Raw genomic sequence first — 22,096 nt, forward strand, 5'->3', positions numbered from 1 at the left:
ATCAGCCTATATAACTCTATTGGGCATTCAGTGATTTTAAGAGAAATATCCACACGTTGAACTTTATAATTACTTGTTATGGATTGGTTCCTCAAACGTCTCATAATAATCAATGTACTTTCAACTGACAGCAATCACATCTTTGGGCCTAAATAATGGCACCTCTTGCTGAAGCTATTGTTAAAAATCTTGTGTTCCCATTTTGCAATGACAGACATTAGATTTTTTTTTTTTTTTTTTTTTTTTGTGGATGTGGATAGACCCAGTAATTACTAAGACATTATAAAGGTCAACAAATCTGCCAGGTGGTCATTATAATGTACTAATTTTTAAAAGAATATGACATGTTTTCATGTTTTTCCTAATTATGACTTAATTATTTGGGTAGCACCTGTGGTAAATGTTTATAGTATAGTATAGTAATAGTTTTATTTCAGTCAAATGGCAGTTTGTGTAAGACCACTACTTATGTCATCAACACAATACCATCCAAAATACAGAAATGATTTGTGATTAAGGAACACATTTTCCTCATCTTTTACAGTCAGTTCTTATCCCACATTCAATCTAAAATAGACACTAATTACACCCTCTCTGCAGCGCCCCCTCCTGATCATCTGCCCTCTAGCTCCACTTAGCAGCTCTGCCATTTCTCTCCTATATCTTTCATCCAACTCACCAAACTTCTGTCAGGTATCAAAACGTCCACCTGCACCCTGGACCATTCTCAAAAAACCTTGTTTCGACCCTGACAATATAGCTAACTTCCATCCCATCTCCAACCTGACATTTCTGTCTTAAATGTGTCATCACTGACTAAAAACCACTAAACAGACTAAAAATCAAGCCAAGAGTTTGTCTGAACCGTTCCAATCTGGCTTTCATCTACAACACAGCTCAAAAACAGTACTACTCAAAGTCTGACATCCTCCTCTCCTTCGACTCCGGCCACCTCAACATCTCCATTCTCCTGGCCCTCGGAGCAGCATTCGACACTATCAGTCACGCCTCCTCTCCCGCCTCCATCAGAGCTCTGCTCTGCCCTGGCTCGAATCCACAAAACTGACAACAGTTTATCCAAGTCAAAAACTCCCCCACTGCTCTTCTGTTGCAAGGTGTTACCCAAGGTTCAGTGCTTGGTCCTCTTCTGTTCATCATCTACCTCATCCCCTTCTGCAACGTCATTTGTTTACACGGTCTAAATTTCCACCACTCACTCCACAGTCACCTCCTGTCTGTCTGAAATCAAAACTTGGCTCCAGTAAAACTTTCTCAAACAAAACTGTGACAAAACCAATATGAACATAATTGACCCCAAAAACACATCAAAATCTCTTGCCTTGCTCATTTCATCCCGGTCCTTATCTGATGCTGAAACCCTGATCCACGCTTTCATCACTTCCAGATTAGATTACTGCAATAGCATTCTTTGTGGCACACCCTCCAAAACACTCAATAAGTTACAATACATCCAAAACTCCTCCAGTGGCTCCCAATCCCTTCAGGTCATCCGCTTTAAAGTCTCCCTCATTAACTTGAAAGCCCTCCACAACCAGGCCTCCTCCTACCTCTAGACCTGCTGCACTTCCAGACCTCATCCCGCTCCCTCCGCTACTCCGATGCCAACCTCCTGTCCCTCCCCTGCTCCTGTCTCCGCTCCTGTCTCTGTTCCCGTCCCTCCCCTGCAGGACCAAGCTCTGAACCTGAGGAGACAGAGCTTCCTCCATTGCCCTCCCCACCCCCTGAAACTCCGACCTCCTCACATCTATTAAGATCACTTTAATCACTTTAATGATTTTCTCCATAATTTACTGTTTTTATCATTCCTGTTTTATTTGTTTATTGCTTTTTTGAGAGTTTTAATATTTGTTCTGTAAAGCATCTTTGAGTGTCCTGGGAAGCGCTATAAAAATAAAATGTATTATTATTTTTCTGGCAACAAAATAAAAGTGGTATTGCTTATTTTTTTATCGATCTAAACATAACTTTTGTGTGCCTAATTTAGAGAAGTTTTGGCTCCTGTTAAAATTCTGGTTGCTAGGTTACAGTTATTGAATTAACTCTACTTTATGTCATATTTGATGTCCATGTCCAACCGGGAAGTAAAATTATAAACATAAAAATCCTAAAAAAAAGAGGTGAAACTTGATTAAATATTTAGTAAAATTGTAAATATAATCATGCTCATTATGTTTTAATTAAATGTATCTCATAATCTATCAAGTTCAATTATGTAACTATTGTCCTTACATAGACTTTTCAATGCTTTTCAGTCACAATCAACTTCCTTTATTTGTTGTATCTGGCAACAAACTGTCAAACAGAGATGTCCAGTTATAAGGCATCCCACTGTTTTATACTGCGCTGCTTCTCTCTGACCTGGATCTCACTTAAATCAATACCAGGCCTTGTAGTTCACACAATCAATTCTTTCTCATCTCGCCAAACTTTCCTCTACTAAAGCTGCTTCCTTTTCATCCCTGCTCATACAACCCCAGCATTATAAATGGCTTTACTATTATTGATCCTTGTCCTCCATTTGTCTCTCTGTTTCGTTATATGTTTTTAATGGGAAGGTTATGATATTAGATGATCTTTTGTCTTCTAACTTCTAGAGCTTGCATTTTGTTTTGCAATTTCTGCTCTCAGCCACTCCCATGTGATTATAAGCAATGTTGACGGTATCTCGTGACCTAACCTTGCAGATTGCCTTTCCTTTGGGTTATGCTTTAATGAGATGTTGTTTTGCAACTTCAAAGTAAATTAGTAAAAAAGGTGTAAAGTTGGACTAACACAGTAGTTGCATTGTGTCTCTTTGGGAAGTGTATTCTTCTGGAGGTGTTGCTGGCTGTGGTGAGGCTATGAGGGGTCACCTGCTTGTCTCTATGAAGGTAAATAAGCTCACTTTGGAACAGAAGTAAAAACATCTCTATGGACACATTATGATAACAAATCTTCTAGAAAAGTTACATAATATGCCTTTAATTATGTAACAGCAACTCAATTTTGCCTAGCATACTAACAATAGCTTCAGGTATGTTGCTGTTGTATTTATAGTACAAACTGACATTAGCTGTGTCCTTGGAGCTGTGGAGATGTGCGTAAATTCTTCAGGACTTGTTATAATAATCAATGTTTTGTTTAATATATATATTTTTTCATTATAAAAATTCATGTAATGGAGTAATTGAAAGATCGGTAAGATTAATGGTATACAATGGAACACTCTTGTCAAAGCAGTTATTATCTTCATGGGGACTAGCCGTTGATGGACCCCCCACCTGAAAAGTTACATAGTACACTTTTAAGTAAGTTTTTACTCAGTTTCTAGGCTCATTACATCATACAGCTCGATAGAACATAAAAAAACTTTGTTACTGTCAGATGTATCATAGTTACAGTTAAAGCAGAACTATTATGTGAAATAGACTTGTTTTTAGAGAGATGTTTGCATGAGCAATCTTATCTAATCACTTATTGTTAAGACGCCATATTACAGATCAACCCCGGTTTTCAACACTGCCGGTATACGCCCACTGCTCTGTACTCCATTACTTAATCTGTGATATGAGCAGGATTCAGTTGTGTCGCATACTCATTCTGGCATGAATGAAAAAAACAAAACAAAACACTGTTTGCTGATGTGATCTGCATCTATCCATAGGAGGTGCCGACGGCTCTTTGTTGTGATTATAGATTATAATATATAGCAGACACAAGCACAAAATGTGTTCTTAAAGTATTTTCAGCATCTCAAAATCTCAATCTGTTCAACTAGGCTAATTCTCTTTTATTCAACAGGTAGACTCCACTAAACTTACCAATTACTACTAGTACCTCCACCACTGTTGTGTACCGTTGCTATATCCATGTGAGTTTTCCTAAGCAGTTTAACAACTACATCTATGTCAGTTATATAATCAAGTAATGCATTCAGAAAATCAAAATCCACAGAATGTATCTGTAGTCAAACAACAAAGTCTTTACCTGGAAGCGTGTTACCATGGAGACTGTTATTGATGGGAGGAGTGAGGCAATAAAAGCAGACGACTTAATCACACTGAACGTCTCCAAGGACACATGGACATAAAACTAGTCAACGCGTAAATACGGTATTAACTTGTTGAATTTCTATACTGCAATAATCTTTAGACTTGACATAATGTGTATCAGAGTTAGGGTATTAGACAAGGTTGTCCAATTTGCTCAATTTTGTGATTATCCTTGAGAGGCATTTGATATTAGGCTAATGAATGTTTGTTTATAAAGAGGTTTTCTGTGCGTACTTGGGCCTGTGAATGTGTGTGTGATTAAAGGGGGATGATGTAGTGGGAGTGACAGACTGTACAGATGTTCAATAAATGGGCTGGAACAGGCAGAGGGAGACAGGGCATCGCTCACAGCCACAACTGCAACAGGAAATTACACAGTAGTGGTGCTAGTAGTACTGGTTGTAGTACTAGTAGCAGTTGTAGTACTTATAGTTGTTGTTGTGCATGTTTTGAAAGTTGTATGTAAAATGCTACAATAAATAAATGCAGGTCATGTTATTTAGTCTGTTGACATATTGTAAAAGTTCATAAATATATATTATCAGTCTGCCACTGTATTAAAATGTGGCCTTCTCTATTGGACGCTATTAAGCAGTAGTGGTAATGTACAGTACGCTAATTCTCTAGCTTGGTACTTCTGTCCAAGAACCTATGAGAACTATTTAATTATTACACTGCCTGGCCAAAAAAATCTGATGGCACGGGCATATTCCAAGATGATAATGCTAGGACTCAACGGGCTCAAATTGTGAAAGAGTGGTTCATGAGACATCATTTTGACATATGGATTGGCCACCACAGAGTCCAGACCTTAACCCCATTGAGAATCTTTGGGATGTTCTGGAGAAACTTTGTGCAGTGGTCAGACTCTACTATCATCAATGCAACATCTTGGTGAAACATGTATGCACCACTGGATGGAAATAAATCTTGTGACATTGCGGAAGCTTATCGAAACAATTCCACAGCGAATGGGTGCTGTAATAAAAGCTAAATGTGGTCCAACGACATATTAGAGTGTGTCACCTTTTTTTTGGTGGCGATTTATTTATTTTTTTAGCCAGGCAGCGTATAATGGAGGGCCAGGTACAGGTTTGTTGGCATGGAAATGTTGTTATGAATTTTATGGTTCACAGTATGACATTACAAAACATATCTACCTCCATGGAGACAAGCATGTGATGCCCCAGGTTAAGTTACAGATCAGATCTGTGGAGAGGCACCCTCACAGGACAATTTCTTATCCTTCACATTAGCTATGTTCAGACAGAAAGTCTATCACATTGAAGAATGATCAGCTATTTTACATAATCCGTCATTTTTCAAACGTCTCAAAGACCTAACTTTGTGAAGCTTTTTTAATGCAATTTAGAGTGAAGAATTTGAAATGGTCTAATATTTTCTTGTGCCCCTTTTCCAGGAGGAGTGTGTATTGCCCAGTCCTTGAAAATCCCACGAGAGCCCAGAACGGGGGAGTTTGACAAGATCATCCGGCGTCTGCTGGAGACGTCCAACGCCAGGGCCGTCATCATGTTCGCTAACGAAGACGACATCCGGTAAGAGCCAGGCTGTGTCTGTGCTCAGGTCCAACACGATGAGTGGAAATAATTAGAAAGGTTCAAGATTATACCTGCACTGCACACTCTTCTGTGTTTCATGACATTTACTTCCTGTTTCTGTGTAGGTACTCATGTACATAAAAGTGCCACATAGTACTGTAAATATAGAAATATTTTCAAGCAGAAATGGAAAGTAGTTCCTTTTGACATATGGGTATGAGTAACATGGGTACATGTTTTGAGCAGTGTTGATATGAATGTGGTTTTGAAATGAGAAAAAGCTTCTAGTTTATTCAATTCACAAAAACTGTGAGATTGGAGGCACTTTCTAGACTTTTTTGGGCCTTGCTTTGGTCTGATTTGCACAATTGTATTAATAATTAAAGTTGCTCTACCTGATTTTTACTGCCTTAAAAACCTGAAAAGAAAAGGGAACTAGTTTATTTTACTCGAATCCTCACTGTGATGAAGCTGTAAATGCATTTCACAGTTTCAGATTTGCCAGAGCAGAGTTTTGCCGTCACGCCACTTCAACCAGCAACTAGCATGCTAACAGCACAGCATCATTACTAGTTCTCTCTGAGAAAAACATTGTATAAGTAGATGCAGACAACACACAGCTGTCAGGAAGAACATGATTCACTTAATTACATGGTAAGGCCTCTCTCATAGTTTTATATACTGCACTGTAATGTTACTGTAATGTATATCTCTATTGATAGAGCATTTGTCCATTGATCCGAAGGTTGGTGGTTCAAATCCTGCTTGACATAAACATCATTAGTAGATTTGATCCTCTGACTTGCAGGTTTGCGGTGCAATTCCAGCTCCAGATGAATGTCATCGTGTCTTTGGGCAAGACACTTAACCCACCTCGCCCCAGTGTCTTTGTACACTGGTGTGTGAATGTAAAGCGCTTTGACCACCTTAAAGGTGGAAAAGTGCTATATAAAACTGTGACCATGACCATTTATCAAGCCTGAGATCCAAAGATATTACTGGTTACTTTTAAGTATTACTGAAATTAAGGGATTATATCATTACATAAAGTAGCACACCAAGTCAAAGCCTTTGTATTTCCTTTGTACTGGGTTTTAAGGAGGGAGAATGCACAATAACATTGAAAGAAAACAGTGGGGGAGCAGAACAATTAAGACTAAGTAAGGACACATGCTGAGAGTAATGATACGTAATATTGTATATGTTCAAATGAATTCTGTTTAGAGCCAGAGGAGTTATGGAGACTATAATACAGTACAGCCACATTTTGTGGAAACTGACATATTGTTGCACCTTTTTCATTTTCACTGAATGTTACTACTTCTTTTGTCGTTAAACATTAGCAAATGCCTGTATAATTCAAATTTTTAGGAAGTAATTTTGTTTTTAAAATGAGTAAAAGCTTGGGTTTTGGGTAAATCTAGTGTAAAGCATCTTAAACATAAATAACTAGGGTGACCAGAAATCCCAAATCACCCGGAACAGCCCCACTTTTGAGTCGTGTCCCATGTACCAGCAGATTTATCCAAAACCATTGAGTTGTCCCAGTTTTATACAAGACATGCCACACGTGCCTCTATTTTGACCAATTTGATACCTACCAACAGTAAGCAAGGGGACATATTGTCTTTTTTTTTTTTTGCTCAATACTGAAAACCACACTTGAAAATGACCATAAGGCCAAGAAAATGCACCCCCAGATTATATACTGATCCAAGTGAGTTTAGAATGGACAGTGTTACAGTGTTTTTTACACAGTTTTATTTATACCAATCGTCCCAACCATCCCAACATGGGTGTGTACCAGTTTAGAATTTTGAAAATCTGTTCACACTAACCTAAACATATTTCATATTTCTGGAGCTCATTTAGAATGGGGCTAAATAATGATGACATTACCAGTTTTTATTTTGTATCTAATTGATGGCAAAACTCTAGTTTATTTCTGAAAGTTGTGAAACGTATGGCAGTGAACAATTAGAATGCTGGGAATGTGATACAAAGATGAGGAAAAAGTTCTGACCACCTAAAGCTATTTAAAGGTCCTATATTACGCAAAAGTGACTCTTGTGAGCTTTTGGGAGCTTTTGGGCCATGTTATAATATTGAATAGTGTGACTGAGTAATCCTTTATTATTAGTCTGTCTATGTCTCCAAAGCTCAAAATGCTCTGTTCCACCTTGTGATTGTAGTGGTAGTTTTCAAGTTAACAGCTGCCTTTTACCTTTACTTCAGTAGAAACTGGCAATTTCAGGGCTGAAATAATCCAAGTCATTCTGGTGAAGATGTGTAGAATATATTACCACATGACATCACAAGGTGGAACAGTGTGTGTTCTGTTTGAGAGAGGAACTCAGCCTAAATATGCAGTTTGTGCGTTAAACATGTGTGAATGAAACAAAACACAACTCCGGGTCTGTTTGTGATGAGGAAACAACATTCTATCTTTAAAATGATATAGTTCTGTCATTTTTTTTTTTTTTTTTTAGATTTTTTGGTAATCTGGTATAGCACCTTTAAGGCTTGGACATAAACACTGAACCATGACCAGTGATTTCTAGTTAAACACATGTTCACAAGGTCAGATAACACTAGTGTCCCAAGGGATGTACTGTGCAAATATACCTGAGTTTACATCTTGAAGTTTAATTTTGATGTCTGTCTCTTCCAGGCGAGTCCTAGACGCAGCCAAAAGGAACAACCAGACGGGTCACTTCCTGTGGGTGGGGTCAGACAGCTGGGGGTCAAAAATCTCCCCTGTGATTGGTCAGGAGAGAGTGGCTGAGGGCGCCATCACCATCCTACCCAAGAGAGCTTCAGTGGACGGTAAGATGAACAAAAAAGCTTTTATCAGTTTGTTTTGCTGAATTGGACAAATTAAGATGTAAAATCAAATTGTCTTGGTGAACCCAAACCTTTCTCCAACTGTTAAATTGCATTCAGATTTGCAAATGTATTTAATCTATTTATCCCGCAATGGAGAAACTCAAACTGCACTCAAATCAGGAACAGCAGGAGAATAGAAATATGCAATCAAAAATCTAAATAACTCACTCTCTCTCCCTCTCTCCTTCACTCTTTTTTTTTTTTTTTTTTTTTTTTACAACAAATTTTACAAACAAGCTTGAAAACATACACCGCCTGACCAAAAAAAAAAAAAAAAGTCACCACCAAAAAAAAAAGGTCACACAACTGATCTGACCAACTGGAGGAGGCACCTATTTGCTTAGTTAAATCCAGGTAGTGACTTTTTTTTTTGGCCAGACAGTGTATATTCTGTTGCTTTTTTAGGCTGCCAATATTCCTCAAAGACACTGTAGATGGTCAATTATTTCCTACACCTATAGATCTATCAGCGAAAATGCGGTGAAACATCGTGTACACCGAGTCTAATGGCTTGCATTGGCTTTCCCAGCAGGGACAGGCCAAACGACGCTCCACGCTCTTAATCCCTCCACGCAACAAGTTTTTACTATTACTCCAGAAAGTAGACCCTCATTTACTCGCTGTCAGAGCTCCCTATTAGATAATTGACTCCTGGAGGGGCACAGAAGAAAAAAAAACAGCAGCGGCATGTAAAGTTGAATTCAGAAATGAAGCGAGTAAGAGAGAGAGGGTGAGGGAGGATGAGAGAAAGAGGGAGGGGGAGAAAGAGAGAAAGGGAGAGGGAAAAGGACAAGGAGAGAGAGGGGGAGAGAAGGAGAGAGAGAGTCCGTGAATGACTTTTAATGAATCAAAGTTGCTTGTGCTATAGTCAGTGAGAGATAGTCCACCTTTGGGTCATCTGTACAGATAAAGTAGGTGCAAATCAGTTATTCTTCCTTCTATTCTTCCATTTGGCTGTGACTGCATTTTAGAACAAAGTGCCTGTACAGTGTGTGCATGTAATGAAGTCTCAAAAATGCTTGGAAGAAAATGAGCTCAATAATTCAGAGGGATTATGTTATGGATTATGGATTCTGCTTGTTGCGAGGTGAAGGACATAATGCTTTTAATAAAGAATAATAATAATCTGTAGAGAATATTGAGTTTCGACTTAAAATTAAAGGGTTTTGGATTACACATAAGTGGTAGTGTGACATCTTTTTTATATTATTTATTCATGCGTTGCTTAATTTTCTCTTGTGGATAATCTGTGCCTCTACATTTTGAAGTAAAGCGTTATCCTACATGACCAGTCAGATATCTTTTGGAACTATAAACATCTGACTAACTGATATAAAGCAAGATTTAATCCTGTGATCCTCTGGTTGGAGGTCAAATGCTTAATGAAAGTGCCAGTCCGCTATGTAATTTATCATGATACTACAGTTCTGCTCACGTGTCCTGTGTAACTTTTTTTCTTTTTCTCTGTGTAAGAGAATAAACATTTAACAACTAGTCTTAAGGAAACAGAAAGATTATTTATTTATTTATTTATTTATTTATTTATTCATTTATTCATTTATCCATTTATTTTTTTCAATAAATATTTGTAAATGTCTATATAATCTGTTAAACACTCCAGTTACTTAGTTCACTCCGATGAATTCTCCTGCCAAATCGGGCACAGGACCTTTATCTCACTGTTGCTCCACTCTCAGATTTTGGCCCCAGGTTTAATTTTCCAAAAAGAATCTGCAAATACCACGCACAGTTTGGCAGAGATGTGACAGCAGAAGGCGTAATTCTGCACTCTGAAGTGTGTAATCGCCGCCGGACACTGCACTTCCAGATGTGCTCAACCTGTTGATCTAAAACAGCAGTCTGCTAATGTGTCAGCCTGGGCCAGCACAGGTGCACTCTGGGTAATTTGTTTGACACATGAGGAGATTCATCAAGGCAGCCGTTCAAGCATGCTGCAAGGAGCCCAATGTAACCTGAGTGTAACCGGGATTTATCATAGATCACTTTACCTTGCGATGTGTTGTTTAGTGTTTCATATTTTAAAATCAATTGTCAAAGTATTTTTGTTTTGGGGCTTTCTGTCTCGTTCTACTCTCCAGCCCTGCATCTGTAAATGGTAAATGGTCATATTTTTATATACCTACCTTCAAGGCACTCAAAGCAGTTTACATCAAGGAACCACTCACCCATTCACACACACATTCATACACCAGTGTACGCAAACAACAGCATTCATCTGTGGAAGTTTGAATCCCATTGCCAACCTGTGGGTCAGTGGATCTAACCGCTCAACTAGTGATGTTTATGTCAAGAGCAGGATTCGAACTTCCAGCTTTCAGATCAGAAGATAAACCACTTTACCAACTGAGATACTGTCGCTCATCTTTAGGTGTAATTGTCTCCACCCTCAGCCAATCAGCCAAAGAAAATCAAGTCATTTTATTGACATAGCCTTTTTATTTCTAACAAACTAATGTTTCACACCTCATCTTAGTTTGACTTCATAATTTTTCTTCCATTTTTATCGCTGCCCACATAGAACAGCTGGCCATAGTGATAAGAGTGTCCCACGTGATTCTTTTAAATATGCACTATACACCTTTTCTCTACATGAGATGCCATTGCTTTGCCTTCAATGTTCCATAGTATGTGGTTAAACCTTCATTTTGTTCAGTTACAGGTCTTTATATAGCAAAAAAGTAACTCACAAAACATGCATTCTTACTGTGAGCAGGATGGTCACTTCACAGATCTGGCATGTAACTTAGCCTGGTAGTGGCAACTGCTTGTCTCCATGGATATAGCAGCGGCAAACTCATAGATTGTGTACATAATTCGACTGAGGGAGTGTGATGTCACCCATAGTCAAATTAAGCACATGAAGGCTAGCAGTTATAGGAGCACATTTGAAGCCGAGTTCCATATTTGAAATTCAGGCCACAAGTATCATAGCGACCAACGAGCTAACCCAGTGTGAGGCTCTTGAAGGTAATGCCACTTCCTGCCCGCACCGCTGGTTCAGAAGAGAGCGGTTCACATTTTGTAGAGCAGGTTAATGCGAACATTTTAAAACCAAATTGACAAACCTGACAGCAGCAGTTAGAGAAAGAGATTGAAAGTCAATTGGAGCCAGAGTTGATTGAGCCGGAAACACGCTCATGCTCACTTCCTATATGGAACGTGATGGCTAGCGGGTTAGCCATGTCCATTTATATATACAGTCTATGAGCAGACTCTACACGATAAAAGTTTCATCGTGCAGCTTTAAGTATGTGGGTGAGGCTAAAAACAAAGAGTTGAGGTCCACCCATTTTTTTTACACTTGCCTAGATCCAATCCTTGTTTATAGTATAGTATAACAAAAATCCAGCAAAAAAAATATTAATTATTTTAAATGTCCAGTTAAACTAGTCATAATAGACACAGCAGCAATAGTAGATGCCAGATTACATCCACCTCCATCCGACAATACATGGAAAGAGTCAGTTTGTTCCTAATTGAGCTACCCTAAATGTATCCTATTTCCTTATTCAATGCAATATTCTTAATTTACGTCTTATTCTAAAACATATTTATCATTTTTAGATCAAGAAAAATAGTGTCACCAGGCTTTTCCAGAAGTGTTCCTCTTACAGTGGAGTATAAAGCACTTCCCAATTAACCATGCTCTGAAAACAGCACACAGTGTTTTTGTCCAGCTCATTTCGCTCGGTTCTTCGTCACTTTATCCGCACCAGCTCATGACAAGTTGGGTTCCATTTTTATGACTGGTGAAATGCACTCCTCTCTTGTGCAGTCAGTGGAGGAGATTGTGTAAGTGCGGTTGAAAATGTTTGCTCTGGGCTGTAGCATTTGATAGGAAGCTGCAGTAAAAGACACTGAATAAAACACTGATGCAATGCTTTTTCAGTATCAGTAACAATTGTAGATAGAAAATATGTAAACGACCAGGGTGTTTTCACAAGTTGAACACTGAGGAGAGTACAAGCAGCAAAAAGAGAGAAAAATATTATGTTTATGAATTAGCATTTTAGGATGCTTAACAGGAATATATATATTTGAAGAGTTCCTTTGCAAAAAACAGATAAGTGGCTTCTGAAAAAAGTCATCGGAGGCTTGTCGTTTACTCTTATAGTAGTATAGCATAGTAGTATTAGTAGTAGTAGTAGTAGTATAGTAGTAGTGATGTTTTCAAAAGCCAAAGGTATTTTACTGCTATCAAAATATAGTTCCATCCCTTCTTGACATATGTGGTTTTGCTATTAATCTCTTCATTTATGCAAAGTATCCAGTGGTACAATATGGTAATTATTGAATGTTCAGGTTCTGAAGTAGTAAGGCAAGGCAAGTTTATTTGTATAGCACAATCCGTACTCAAAGTAATTCAAAGTGCTTTACAGAATAAGAAGGACATTAAAATCACACAAATAAAAACATAAATAATCACAAATAATCATCATAAAATTAACACTAAAACAGAAGAGTGCAGAATAAAAACCTTTCAGTCGTATGCACAGCTAAACAGAACCGTTTTGAGCCTGGACTTAAACATTGTCAAAGTAGAGGCCTGTCTCACATCTTCAGGAAGACTGTTCCAGGTTTTAGCTGCATAAAACTGAAACGCCAATTCCCCATGTCCTGACTCTGGGCACCTGCAGGAGGCCGGTCCCTGAAGTCCTCAGAGTGTGAGATGGTTCATATGGCACTAACATGTCAAAGATGTACTTTGGACTTAGGCCATGGAGAGACTTATACACAAGCAGAGCTGCTTTAATGTCTATTCTTTGAGCTACAGGAAGCCAGTGCAGAGACCTGAGTACAGGAGTGATGTGCTCGTACTTCCTGGTTCTAGTCAGGACCCGAGCAGCAGCCTTCTGCATGTGGTGCAGCTGTGTTAAGGCTCGTTTGGAGAGGCCAGTGAGCAGGCCGTTACAGTAGTCTAACCTACTGGAGACAAATGCATGGACAAGTCTCTCTAAGTCAGGCTTTGACAGTATACCTTTGATTTTTGCAATGTTTTTAAGGTGGTAAAATGCTGCAGATGTTATTGATTTGATGTGGCTGTTAAAGTTCAAGTCTGAGTCCATTATTATCTCTAGATTTCTAGCCTGATTTGAAGGTTTTAGAGAGAGAGAGACTGGAGGTGACTGCTAACACTTTCTCTATGTTTCTGTGGGCCAAAGATGATAACTTCAGTCTTGTCTGAGTTTAGCTGGAGAAAGTTGTTTTGCATCCACACACTGATCTGTTGGATGCAGTGGCAGAGTGAATCCACAGGTTCATATTCACCTGCTGCAAATGAGACAGATCTGAGTGTCATCTGCATAGTTGTGGTAAGACACATTGTTGCTGCGTATTAACTGGCACTCTCTTTTCTGTGCCCTGACCGAGTCATCATTCTTCCATGGCGCTTTCTGCTTATCTTTAACCATTTTAACCTTCATCAGGGCAATGGTGTCCAGAACATTTAAAACACTCGAAGTTACAGAGTTCAACAAATCATCAACATCAGAACATGAGGCATTTTCAAAGTGTATCATTTCCATGAACAGTGCACCTGTGTTATCATTTATGTGTCTCCTTCGAACAACTGCAGGACCAGCCGCTGGTTTGGGAATAACAGACAAGTCAAAGAAGACACAGAAATGATCAGACAGAGCAACATCCACCACATTGACATTTGAAATATTTACTCCTTTTGTAATGAGCAGGTCCAGAGTGTGTCCTCTGTTGTGGGTGGGCTTGCTGACATGCTGAGTCAGGCCAAAGGTTTCAAGGACAGAACTGAGCTCTTTAGTGTTTCTGTCAAACACATTATCTGTATTATTATTATTATATGTACATTAAAATCACCTGTAATGACTAAACAATCAAAGTCTGTGCACACGACTGAAAGCATCGCAGTAAAATCATCAATAAAACTCAGACAGTGCTGGGGGGGTTTGTATATGACTAAGTAGAGTATGGAGGGGGATTGTTTTAGCTCCATTTTAAATGAAACATACTCAAAAGATGAAAACACCCCAAATGATAATCTGTGAGTAACTAAATTATCTCTAAAAAATGCACACACACCTCCACCTTTTTTGTTTACTCGTAGTAGTAGTAATAGCAGTATGAGTAGGAGTAGTGGTACTAGTACTGCTACTACTGGTACTATTAATGGTTGTAGTTGTAGTAATTGCAATTGTAGTTGTAATAGCAGTTGTAATAGATATAGTGGTGTTCTTATGGACTTTTATTTGCCAATGAATCAAGAAGAGTATTTTATTTTATTTGTTTTATTATGCGTGTGTATTACAGCATGACACAACATGCTAAAAGCTGGCTATCCTCACTTTTTGTTTTGATCTCTTTCTCCCAGCCTTTGACCGGTACTTCCGAAGCCGCTCCCTTTCCAACAACAGAAGAAACGTCTGGTTTGCAGAGTTTTGGGAAGAAAACTTCAACTGCAAGCTCGGCATGCATGGAAAACGACCAGGAAGTCTGAAAAAATGCACAGGTAAGACCCAGTCACCATCTCAACAAGAACAACAACAACAGTCAGCTGCCAATCAAAAGATGAATCGTTTTCTGTGCAAGTTCAGCCAGCAATTAGGGGGAATTTTCACAGCGCTCTAGTGAAATGCTTCTGGCTTGAGGTCAGGTTACACTTGGAATAAATAATTTTGCTCATTTGAGGAGTAGTGTTTTGGCTGCGTCTTGTAAGCTGGCCAACCAAGTCTAGCAGGTGTTCAGTTCTAATTAGGCTCGTCTCATCCTCCTCTACATCTGCCTGGTCCCACTGCACTGGTCATTTTTCTGTTTCTGCCTGTGTATGATGATGCTAACATCATCAGCTGAAGCACACAAGGGATTTGTGCGTACAAACTCTCCCGAAACAACTTAATTAGGGGTGCAGAACCTAATGTATAATGTCATAAAAACTTGAAAAACAAACAGTTAATTTTAAAGGTTTGCAGAGGTCTTAAGTCATTCTTCACTTATTTTATGTAGCCTGATCATCCTAATCCGTCACTTGAGTGAGAGAGCTTTTCACGACTCTCAGAGCCCAGTGCAGAGGCTTGCTGTGGTGGTAACAACAACTAGCATGCACTTCCTGACTTACTGACGTCTTACATGCGACTTTAAAAAGGAGTCGTGCACTGATGAAATGAATGTTGTTTTTGGCAGCGATTTACAACCTGTGTTTTTTCCTAAGACTACCTTGAAGCACAATCACACTTGCCCTGGTTTGGTCTTGGTTTGAGTCCAGTTTAATGTGCATATAGACGTGGTATGACCTTGTTCTTAGTTTAGTCTTGGTCTAGTTCATGTTTAGCTGCAGGTTAAGTCCCAGTTTTGTGGTGGTCTAAACAGGGACTAAATATTGTTTTATTTTATTTTGATGCATTCATTTATTTGACAGGGACAATGCAGTTATTCATAGTCACAGGCAGAGTGTACACCTGATGTGCTGCATATAGAGTGTATAGCTAGTGCTAATTCTCAACTCCTGTCCCTATAAACTATGAGTAAACTATACTATAGGAGACGCTGAAATACCGTTAGCAATCCAAAAAATGACACAATCACAAATCCAAATACTAACTCCATGTCACAGATACTGTCCTCCTGCTCTATGCTGACAGTACCATGCAGTTCATCTGTGTGTAGTCAAACTTCATGCTGATGCTGCTATTAATTCACATAATGAGGTTTGTAAGGGCACTGACTCTCATTGACTCTCTATTAGAAGCTGTGCCATCAGAACTCTCTCGCTCTCGTGTGTTGAGGTTCTCCATAGCCAAGCGACAGATTGCATTAATTCCAAGTGGCGGGAGCCGCGACCTCCGAGTCATCAACACAGCAGCCAATCAGGCGCCGGCTGCTCAAGGTCGCCTAGGTGACTCAGCCGATGGAAGTTGTGGAAAAGGCTGTCATTTTTTAATGAACTGAGAGAGTCAAATGCAAATACAAATAGAACTGAGAGAGTTAAATGCAGATATAGGCAGTGAAAGCTGTTGGTATACAGGTTTACATTGGTGTGAAATTGTATTTAATAATGAAAACAATCAGTCAGTCCCTCCTGAATTCAGTTTGAATCAAGAAGCGTCTAGAATTGGACCATAAACGGTGTCAAACTACTATTTTTTTACTTGGGACACAACCACAGCTGCTCACAAGTCTCTCAAATGCGGTAGACGTCTTTCAAAAATGTTCATATCATTCAGAACAAATATATAACTTATTTTACTTCAGATAAATATGAGTTGCGTGCCACTATGTGGGTTCTGCAGAAATGAGCTGTTTTTATATTTGCTTAGCTAAAGTAGTTCATTGCTGCCAACAAAAATACTGTTGATACTATTTCATTAGATGTTATCAATGAAAAGGTACCATCAAAGGTTTTATATTCAGCAAATCCATTTTACTTGATTAAACAGCCATGTTTCTGGACTACTAGTATAGATAGTGCTGTTTTATTTCTTTTTTCAGAAATACCCCAAATGAATATCCACACATGCTGCATTTGATTTTGGTTAATTAGACTAAGCAGTAGTGTTTCACCCCACTGTTCTATTTATAACAACATATCAATACGACTTTATTTCCATCTAAGTTGTCATAAGCTCTTATTTATTTGTATGGCCTGCTACACTCATAGTTTTCCAAGTGTTGATTAAAAGGAAGCATTGAACAAGAACAGCGTGTTTTCTGTGCCAGAGAGAAAGTATCTTGTTTTCTCGGGTTTAGCCGTGAGTGAGAGCGCGGAGCAGCTGTAATACTTTGTGCTGAGCTGAGGAGGAGTGCAGTCAGGTAAAACGTCGGCCTGAGGGAACAGAGCACAAAGCAGACACAGATCTCAGATAAGCTCTCACATCCCTGCAAACATCAAACTCCACATCAGGTTAAAAGCAACAACCACTGGGTTAATTCTCACTTTGTAATCCACACCTCCTCCCTCTGGTATCGTGCACCTCAACCAGGAGATATGCACGGGGCAATAAGTGAGGTGAAAATATGATGTTTAGATATATTTTGGACACTGGTTGGTAGAGATGTCAGTCATGCAACCAAGAGACAGTTGTAAGGGGAAAAGTCTTTTGCAGAAATTTGTATGTGGAATGTTCCGAAGGCAAAAACCCAAGGCACTTTTTTTTTGTTTTGTAACACGTGTTTTGCTTTTTGTATTCTAGATAGCATATCATATTTGGACAACTTGGATAATATACAAATATCCAACTTGAAGTATATGGCAGTAAAGAAGAGGCTGAGGAGGCTGCTGCGAAATTTATGAATGACTTTTCCCCATTTCATAAAATTTTGTTGTATTACTCAATTAGACAACTTTGTAACTGTTTTTGCCAAAAAATATTTGGTGCCAAAAAATATTTGGTGCCACTTTATAATAACCAAATATTTTTCACTGGTCTATTATAGTGCTGTTTGACACTGATGATAGTAATGACATGGCATGGTGTCAAGAAAACTCGTGCTGTTTTACCAAAAAAGACTCAAAACAGGTATTAGACTTTTTTACTCTGGACAGAGAGAGACACAGACTGCTTCCATGAGGTCTTCTTCTGCCTTCTCCAACGTCTTCTTCTCAGACCAGGCTTTTATTAACAGCTTGACATTCCTCAACAATTTCCTTATTTGTCAGTAGAACAACATCCCGTAACACAATATAAGCATACAATTCATTAATGATAAAACATAATTTCATTCACACATGGTTAAAATGAAAAAAAAAAAAAAAAAAAAAAAAAAATGCCAGCCAGATTCCCTTCCTGATTTAAAAAGCTAATCAAAATTGCCCCAACAAGAAACCAGTATGTTTTTTTGGGCCCTGGTGTACAGAAGTGTTCTAAGCTCACACCCTCCCTTCATTTCCTTAAGAGGCAGCACATCTCTCCTACAGTGCACCATGGGATTACAGCGACACGGGGCAGGTGGGTGGGTTAAAACTAGACACTGTCACCTGCAAGCAGCAGAAAATTGAAGCGCAGTAACCAATTAGAACTGAGCTTTGCATAAAGTAGGATTAAGGATTTTTCAGAGAACTTGACATTCTGTGGGTGGCTTTTTATGCTTTTGGTTCATCTGAAAATACATGCTTTATTTTAAGGCAAGTGAAGTAAGGAAAAATAAACATGATGTGGCTTGTAGAATGTATAAAACATATCAAATGCTTTGTAGACTATGTAGTGTCGACATACTGCATACATTACTGATTTTTATGCTGCACACGATCAGTGGCTACAACTAAAGTTTGTCTGAATATTACATCGAATACCAGGCTTCAGCTCCATGTGGTAATGTCTCCAGAATTGTACAAGTTAGCTGAGGGTTGCCAAGTGTTAGGTAAAATACAGAATTATTCCATAATTGGAAAGCAAAACTGTGTTTTTTTGAGAGGTCAATGAAATTCACAAGTCTAAAGGAATGATGGTATGATAGTCACTCTTGCTCCTTCTTATTTCTGAATGGATACAAAGCTCCTCTCACTGCTGCTGCCAGCAGAGCAGCTCCAAACATGCGAGACATGCATCTCCTGCACTCCGCTCTGTCACAACCCCGAGCTGTCAATCAAAGCTGGGGCTCGATCCAGTGCTCCCGCTCCCTCGCACCGTGCAGGGCGAGAGTTCTGGTAATCATTAACTAACAAAACACGATATAAAATGGAGTTGATGACAGAAAGAGCAGATGGGAATGTGAGGAAATGTAACATCACACATTAAGACTGTAGACAGGGTAAGAGGTCATAAACTTTAGCCTCACGTGAAGCAGCTTTTGTAGCTACAGATCCAGACCAAACCAAACTGTAGAGTAGCTTCAGGATGGGCCGATACAGGGGCTTTAGGAAACAAGCACATGGGAGGGCATCCGGATGACACATGATTGAACATGCCAGTGCAAAGTCTTTCATTTCTGTTCTGTATTTTTATTTCAGATAGTTGGCTCTAGTGCTACATGCTAGTGTTGTTTTCGTGTTTGTAAAAGTCAGTAAATGAAAGATAACTGGGAAGCGATGGCCCTGTTCACGGCGGAGCTCTTCTGAGGAGTGCTTGTGTTTACAGTTGGCCTCAAAGATTGATAGCAGACGCTGCAAGAGGATGGCTCACTCTCCACCAAGGCTCCAGAATATTAGACAGGCTTCATATTAGTCGCAGCTTGTCTTTAGTCGTACGACAGTTCTAAATGTAATCTTTGTCCTGGTCTCACTTTGAGACCTACCACCCACCATTTTTATCTACAACTCAAGATTCTCCCCACAATCATGAATCTTTTGTGCAGTGGACACTGGCTTAACACAGATTTTTCGGAGTGGATGTCTCTTGAATCAGTATGTAAGGGTTTAAAGGGTGGTACCTGATTTTATTTTGATTTTTTTTTATTTAGGAACAGACTCAACAAACATAGGGTAACCTGTAGTAATCTGATGCACATATCTCAGAGTTTATAACCAAAGTTAATTCACCTCCTACTGTTAAAGAAGAAAGTCTGTATTTACATCTAACTTGTTCCAAACTCTCACAAATCTGTGGCACCTCACTAATGTACACAGGGATTATTTGGCCACTACCAGTATCTTAAGAACTGTTTTTCATAGACGGAAATGTGAAGCACAGTGGACCACCCTTGGGATGAGAGCCAATCAGCTCAAAGCGTCTTATAGTAATTCAAAAGACTCAAGAAAAATGTGTTCTAATAAGATAGAGAGCAGTCTGATTTTCTTTTCACTACGGATTTTACAATGCTGTTTTTTTTTTTTTCTTACAAAACGTCGGTTACGTCAGCATTAAGTAGTTTATGTTATATTCAAATCATAACCCACCACAAAGTTCCTTATTATGCAATATTTCTCTGTTAATGTGGCAAATAAACCGGGTCCATAAATATAATAGACTTTTATATGAGCCCTCGTATTAAATCCCAGTTATGCGCAACCTCTGAGTAAAACTGCAGCATTTGTAATCATGTATGTTTTATGTTGCCATATACTTCTCAGGCAGACTTAAACGTGTGTGCCAAAGCTGTTCCCATTCTGTCAAGTATCATTTTGACTGTTTCCACCTGCTTCTTGTGTATTAAAGACCACGGTAAAGATGTGCTAAAAAAAATCTGTTTTTCATCTATCCGTGCCTCATTTATAACGGAAGACATAGGTAAACTTCGAACAAACTAAGTCCCAAATATCTTTAGATGTTTTTTTATGTAGGATTTTACTACATGGACCTTTTTGAAGTTAAAAAACAACAATGTATACTGATGCTACACATTGAGGATCAGTGGTGTAGATGTTTGACCCAAAATGGCTGACAAGAACTTGTTTTGTCTCCACATCTTTACTCGTTGCTTTTGGGTTGCTGGATTCACCTCCACAAGACCCCATTGAAAAGAGATGAATGATGCATCTCAAGGGGCTACGCAAAATAAAGAAATAGATGATTCTGTATCAACAACTCTTGGATTTCTGCTGTGTAATATGCTATCAAGTGTGTAGTGGCCATTTACTGCCAACAAGTTACCCTTACAATAAACAGCCGCTACAATAAACAGTAACAGTAACCTTTCCAAACGATTGCATTTGTTGTTGTTGTTTTTTTTCTTCTTCTTTTTTCTGAGCTAACCACTCTGCCAAACTGCATACTACGACATCTCATTCCACTTTCAGGCCACTTTTTACACCTGTAAGAACAAATAAAACAGGAGACCTCATTGACTTATGATCTGAAGGATGCAAAGACATGTAAGCAGTTATGGATTGGACTTGTATGAGTCCTGCCCAGTACCAAAAGTAATCACCACTTAGGCAGCATTGTATTGACATAACCCACGGCTTTAACACGACGTGCGCTGGATCCGTGCCTCAAGCTCATTTCCTATACTGTATTATTGATTATTCATCTTTCCTTGGCAGATTAGCCCTAGAGCTAGCCTCAAGTCAGCCAAATATGGACATATCAAGAGATTTGTATTGGACAGTACACGTGGGGTTTCTCAAATGCTAACACTTTTTATAAACAGACATGCCCCAAAGAAAGTGAATTATTGATTTATCTCATTTTTTATTTTCCCAGTTAGCGATATACCATCTTGTCATTCTGTTTGATAAATGAAAGGACAGCTAATGATCCCGCAGTTATGATAATGTATGCGCCATCATCCAGACCTCCTGTGTATTTTCAAATCTATATATAAACATGTTTTTGTTTTTTTTCCCCCTTCAAACTCATTAAGCCAAAACATATCTGCTCCTACAATATTAGGAAAATGAGCAGTCAAGTGCGTCTACGGCTAAAAATGTAAAAATGAATAAAAGGTGTGAGCATTGGCGGAGGGGACTGGGTATGTGTCTCTAATTGATGTTTAATTAAGGAGCTTGTCCAAGTCATTAGTCTGTCTGTCATGCATGGTGCCATCAATCACCGTGTGTGTAAAACAGAGCTGGCGTGCTGTGCCGAAGAGGAGGCATCCATCACCGCACTCAGCCCGTCTACATTAGCATTAGCATTAGCTCCACACCAGAGCTGGGATGTAGCTGAGATGTATTTGGATTTAGGGTTTAGGAGAAGTGTCAGTGTAAAAAAAAAAAAAAAAAAGCAAACAAGC

The 22,096-nt window shown here is 38.9% G+C and overlaps 1 protein-coding gene across 2 annotated transcripts in view; it reads left to right on the forward strand.

Annotated features, from left to right (window-relative positions):
- grm8a (glutamate receptor, metabotropic 8a) overlaps positions 1-22,096 on the forward strand; it is a 411,383-nt gene that overhangs the window by 289,947 nt on the left and 99,340 nt on the right. For both annotated transcript variants that reach the window (XM_033990109.2, XM_033990110.2), the window contains exons 4-6: positions 5,473-5,608; positions 8,283-8,437; positions 14,862-14,999. In XM_033990109.2, coding sequence (XP_033846000.2) covers positions 5,473-5,608; positions 8,283-8,437; positions 14,862-14,999 — 429 coding nt within the window. The remainder of the gene's footprint in view (positions 1-5,472; positions 5,609-8,282; positions 8,438-14,861; positions 15,000-22,096) is intronic.

The sequence above is a fragment of the Periophthalmus magnuspinnatus genome, chromosome 23 (genome assembly GCF_009829125.3).
Source record: "Periophthalmus magnuspinnatus isolate fPerMag1 chromosome 23, fPerMag1.2.pri, whole genome shotgun sequence".
Taxonomy (NCBI): domain Eukaryota; kingdom Metazoa; phylum Chordata; class Actinopteri; order Gobiiformes; family Gobiidae; genus Periophthalmus; species Periophthalmus magnuspinnatus.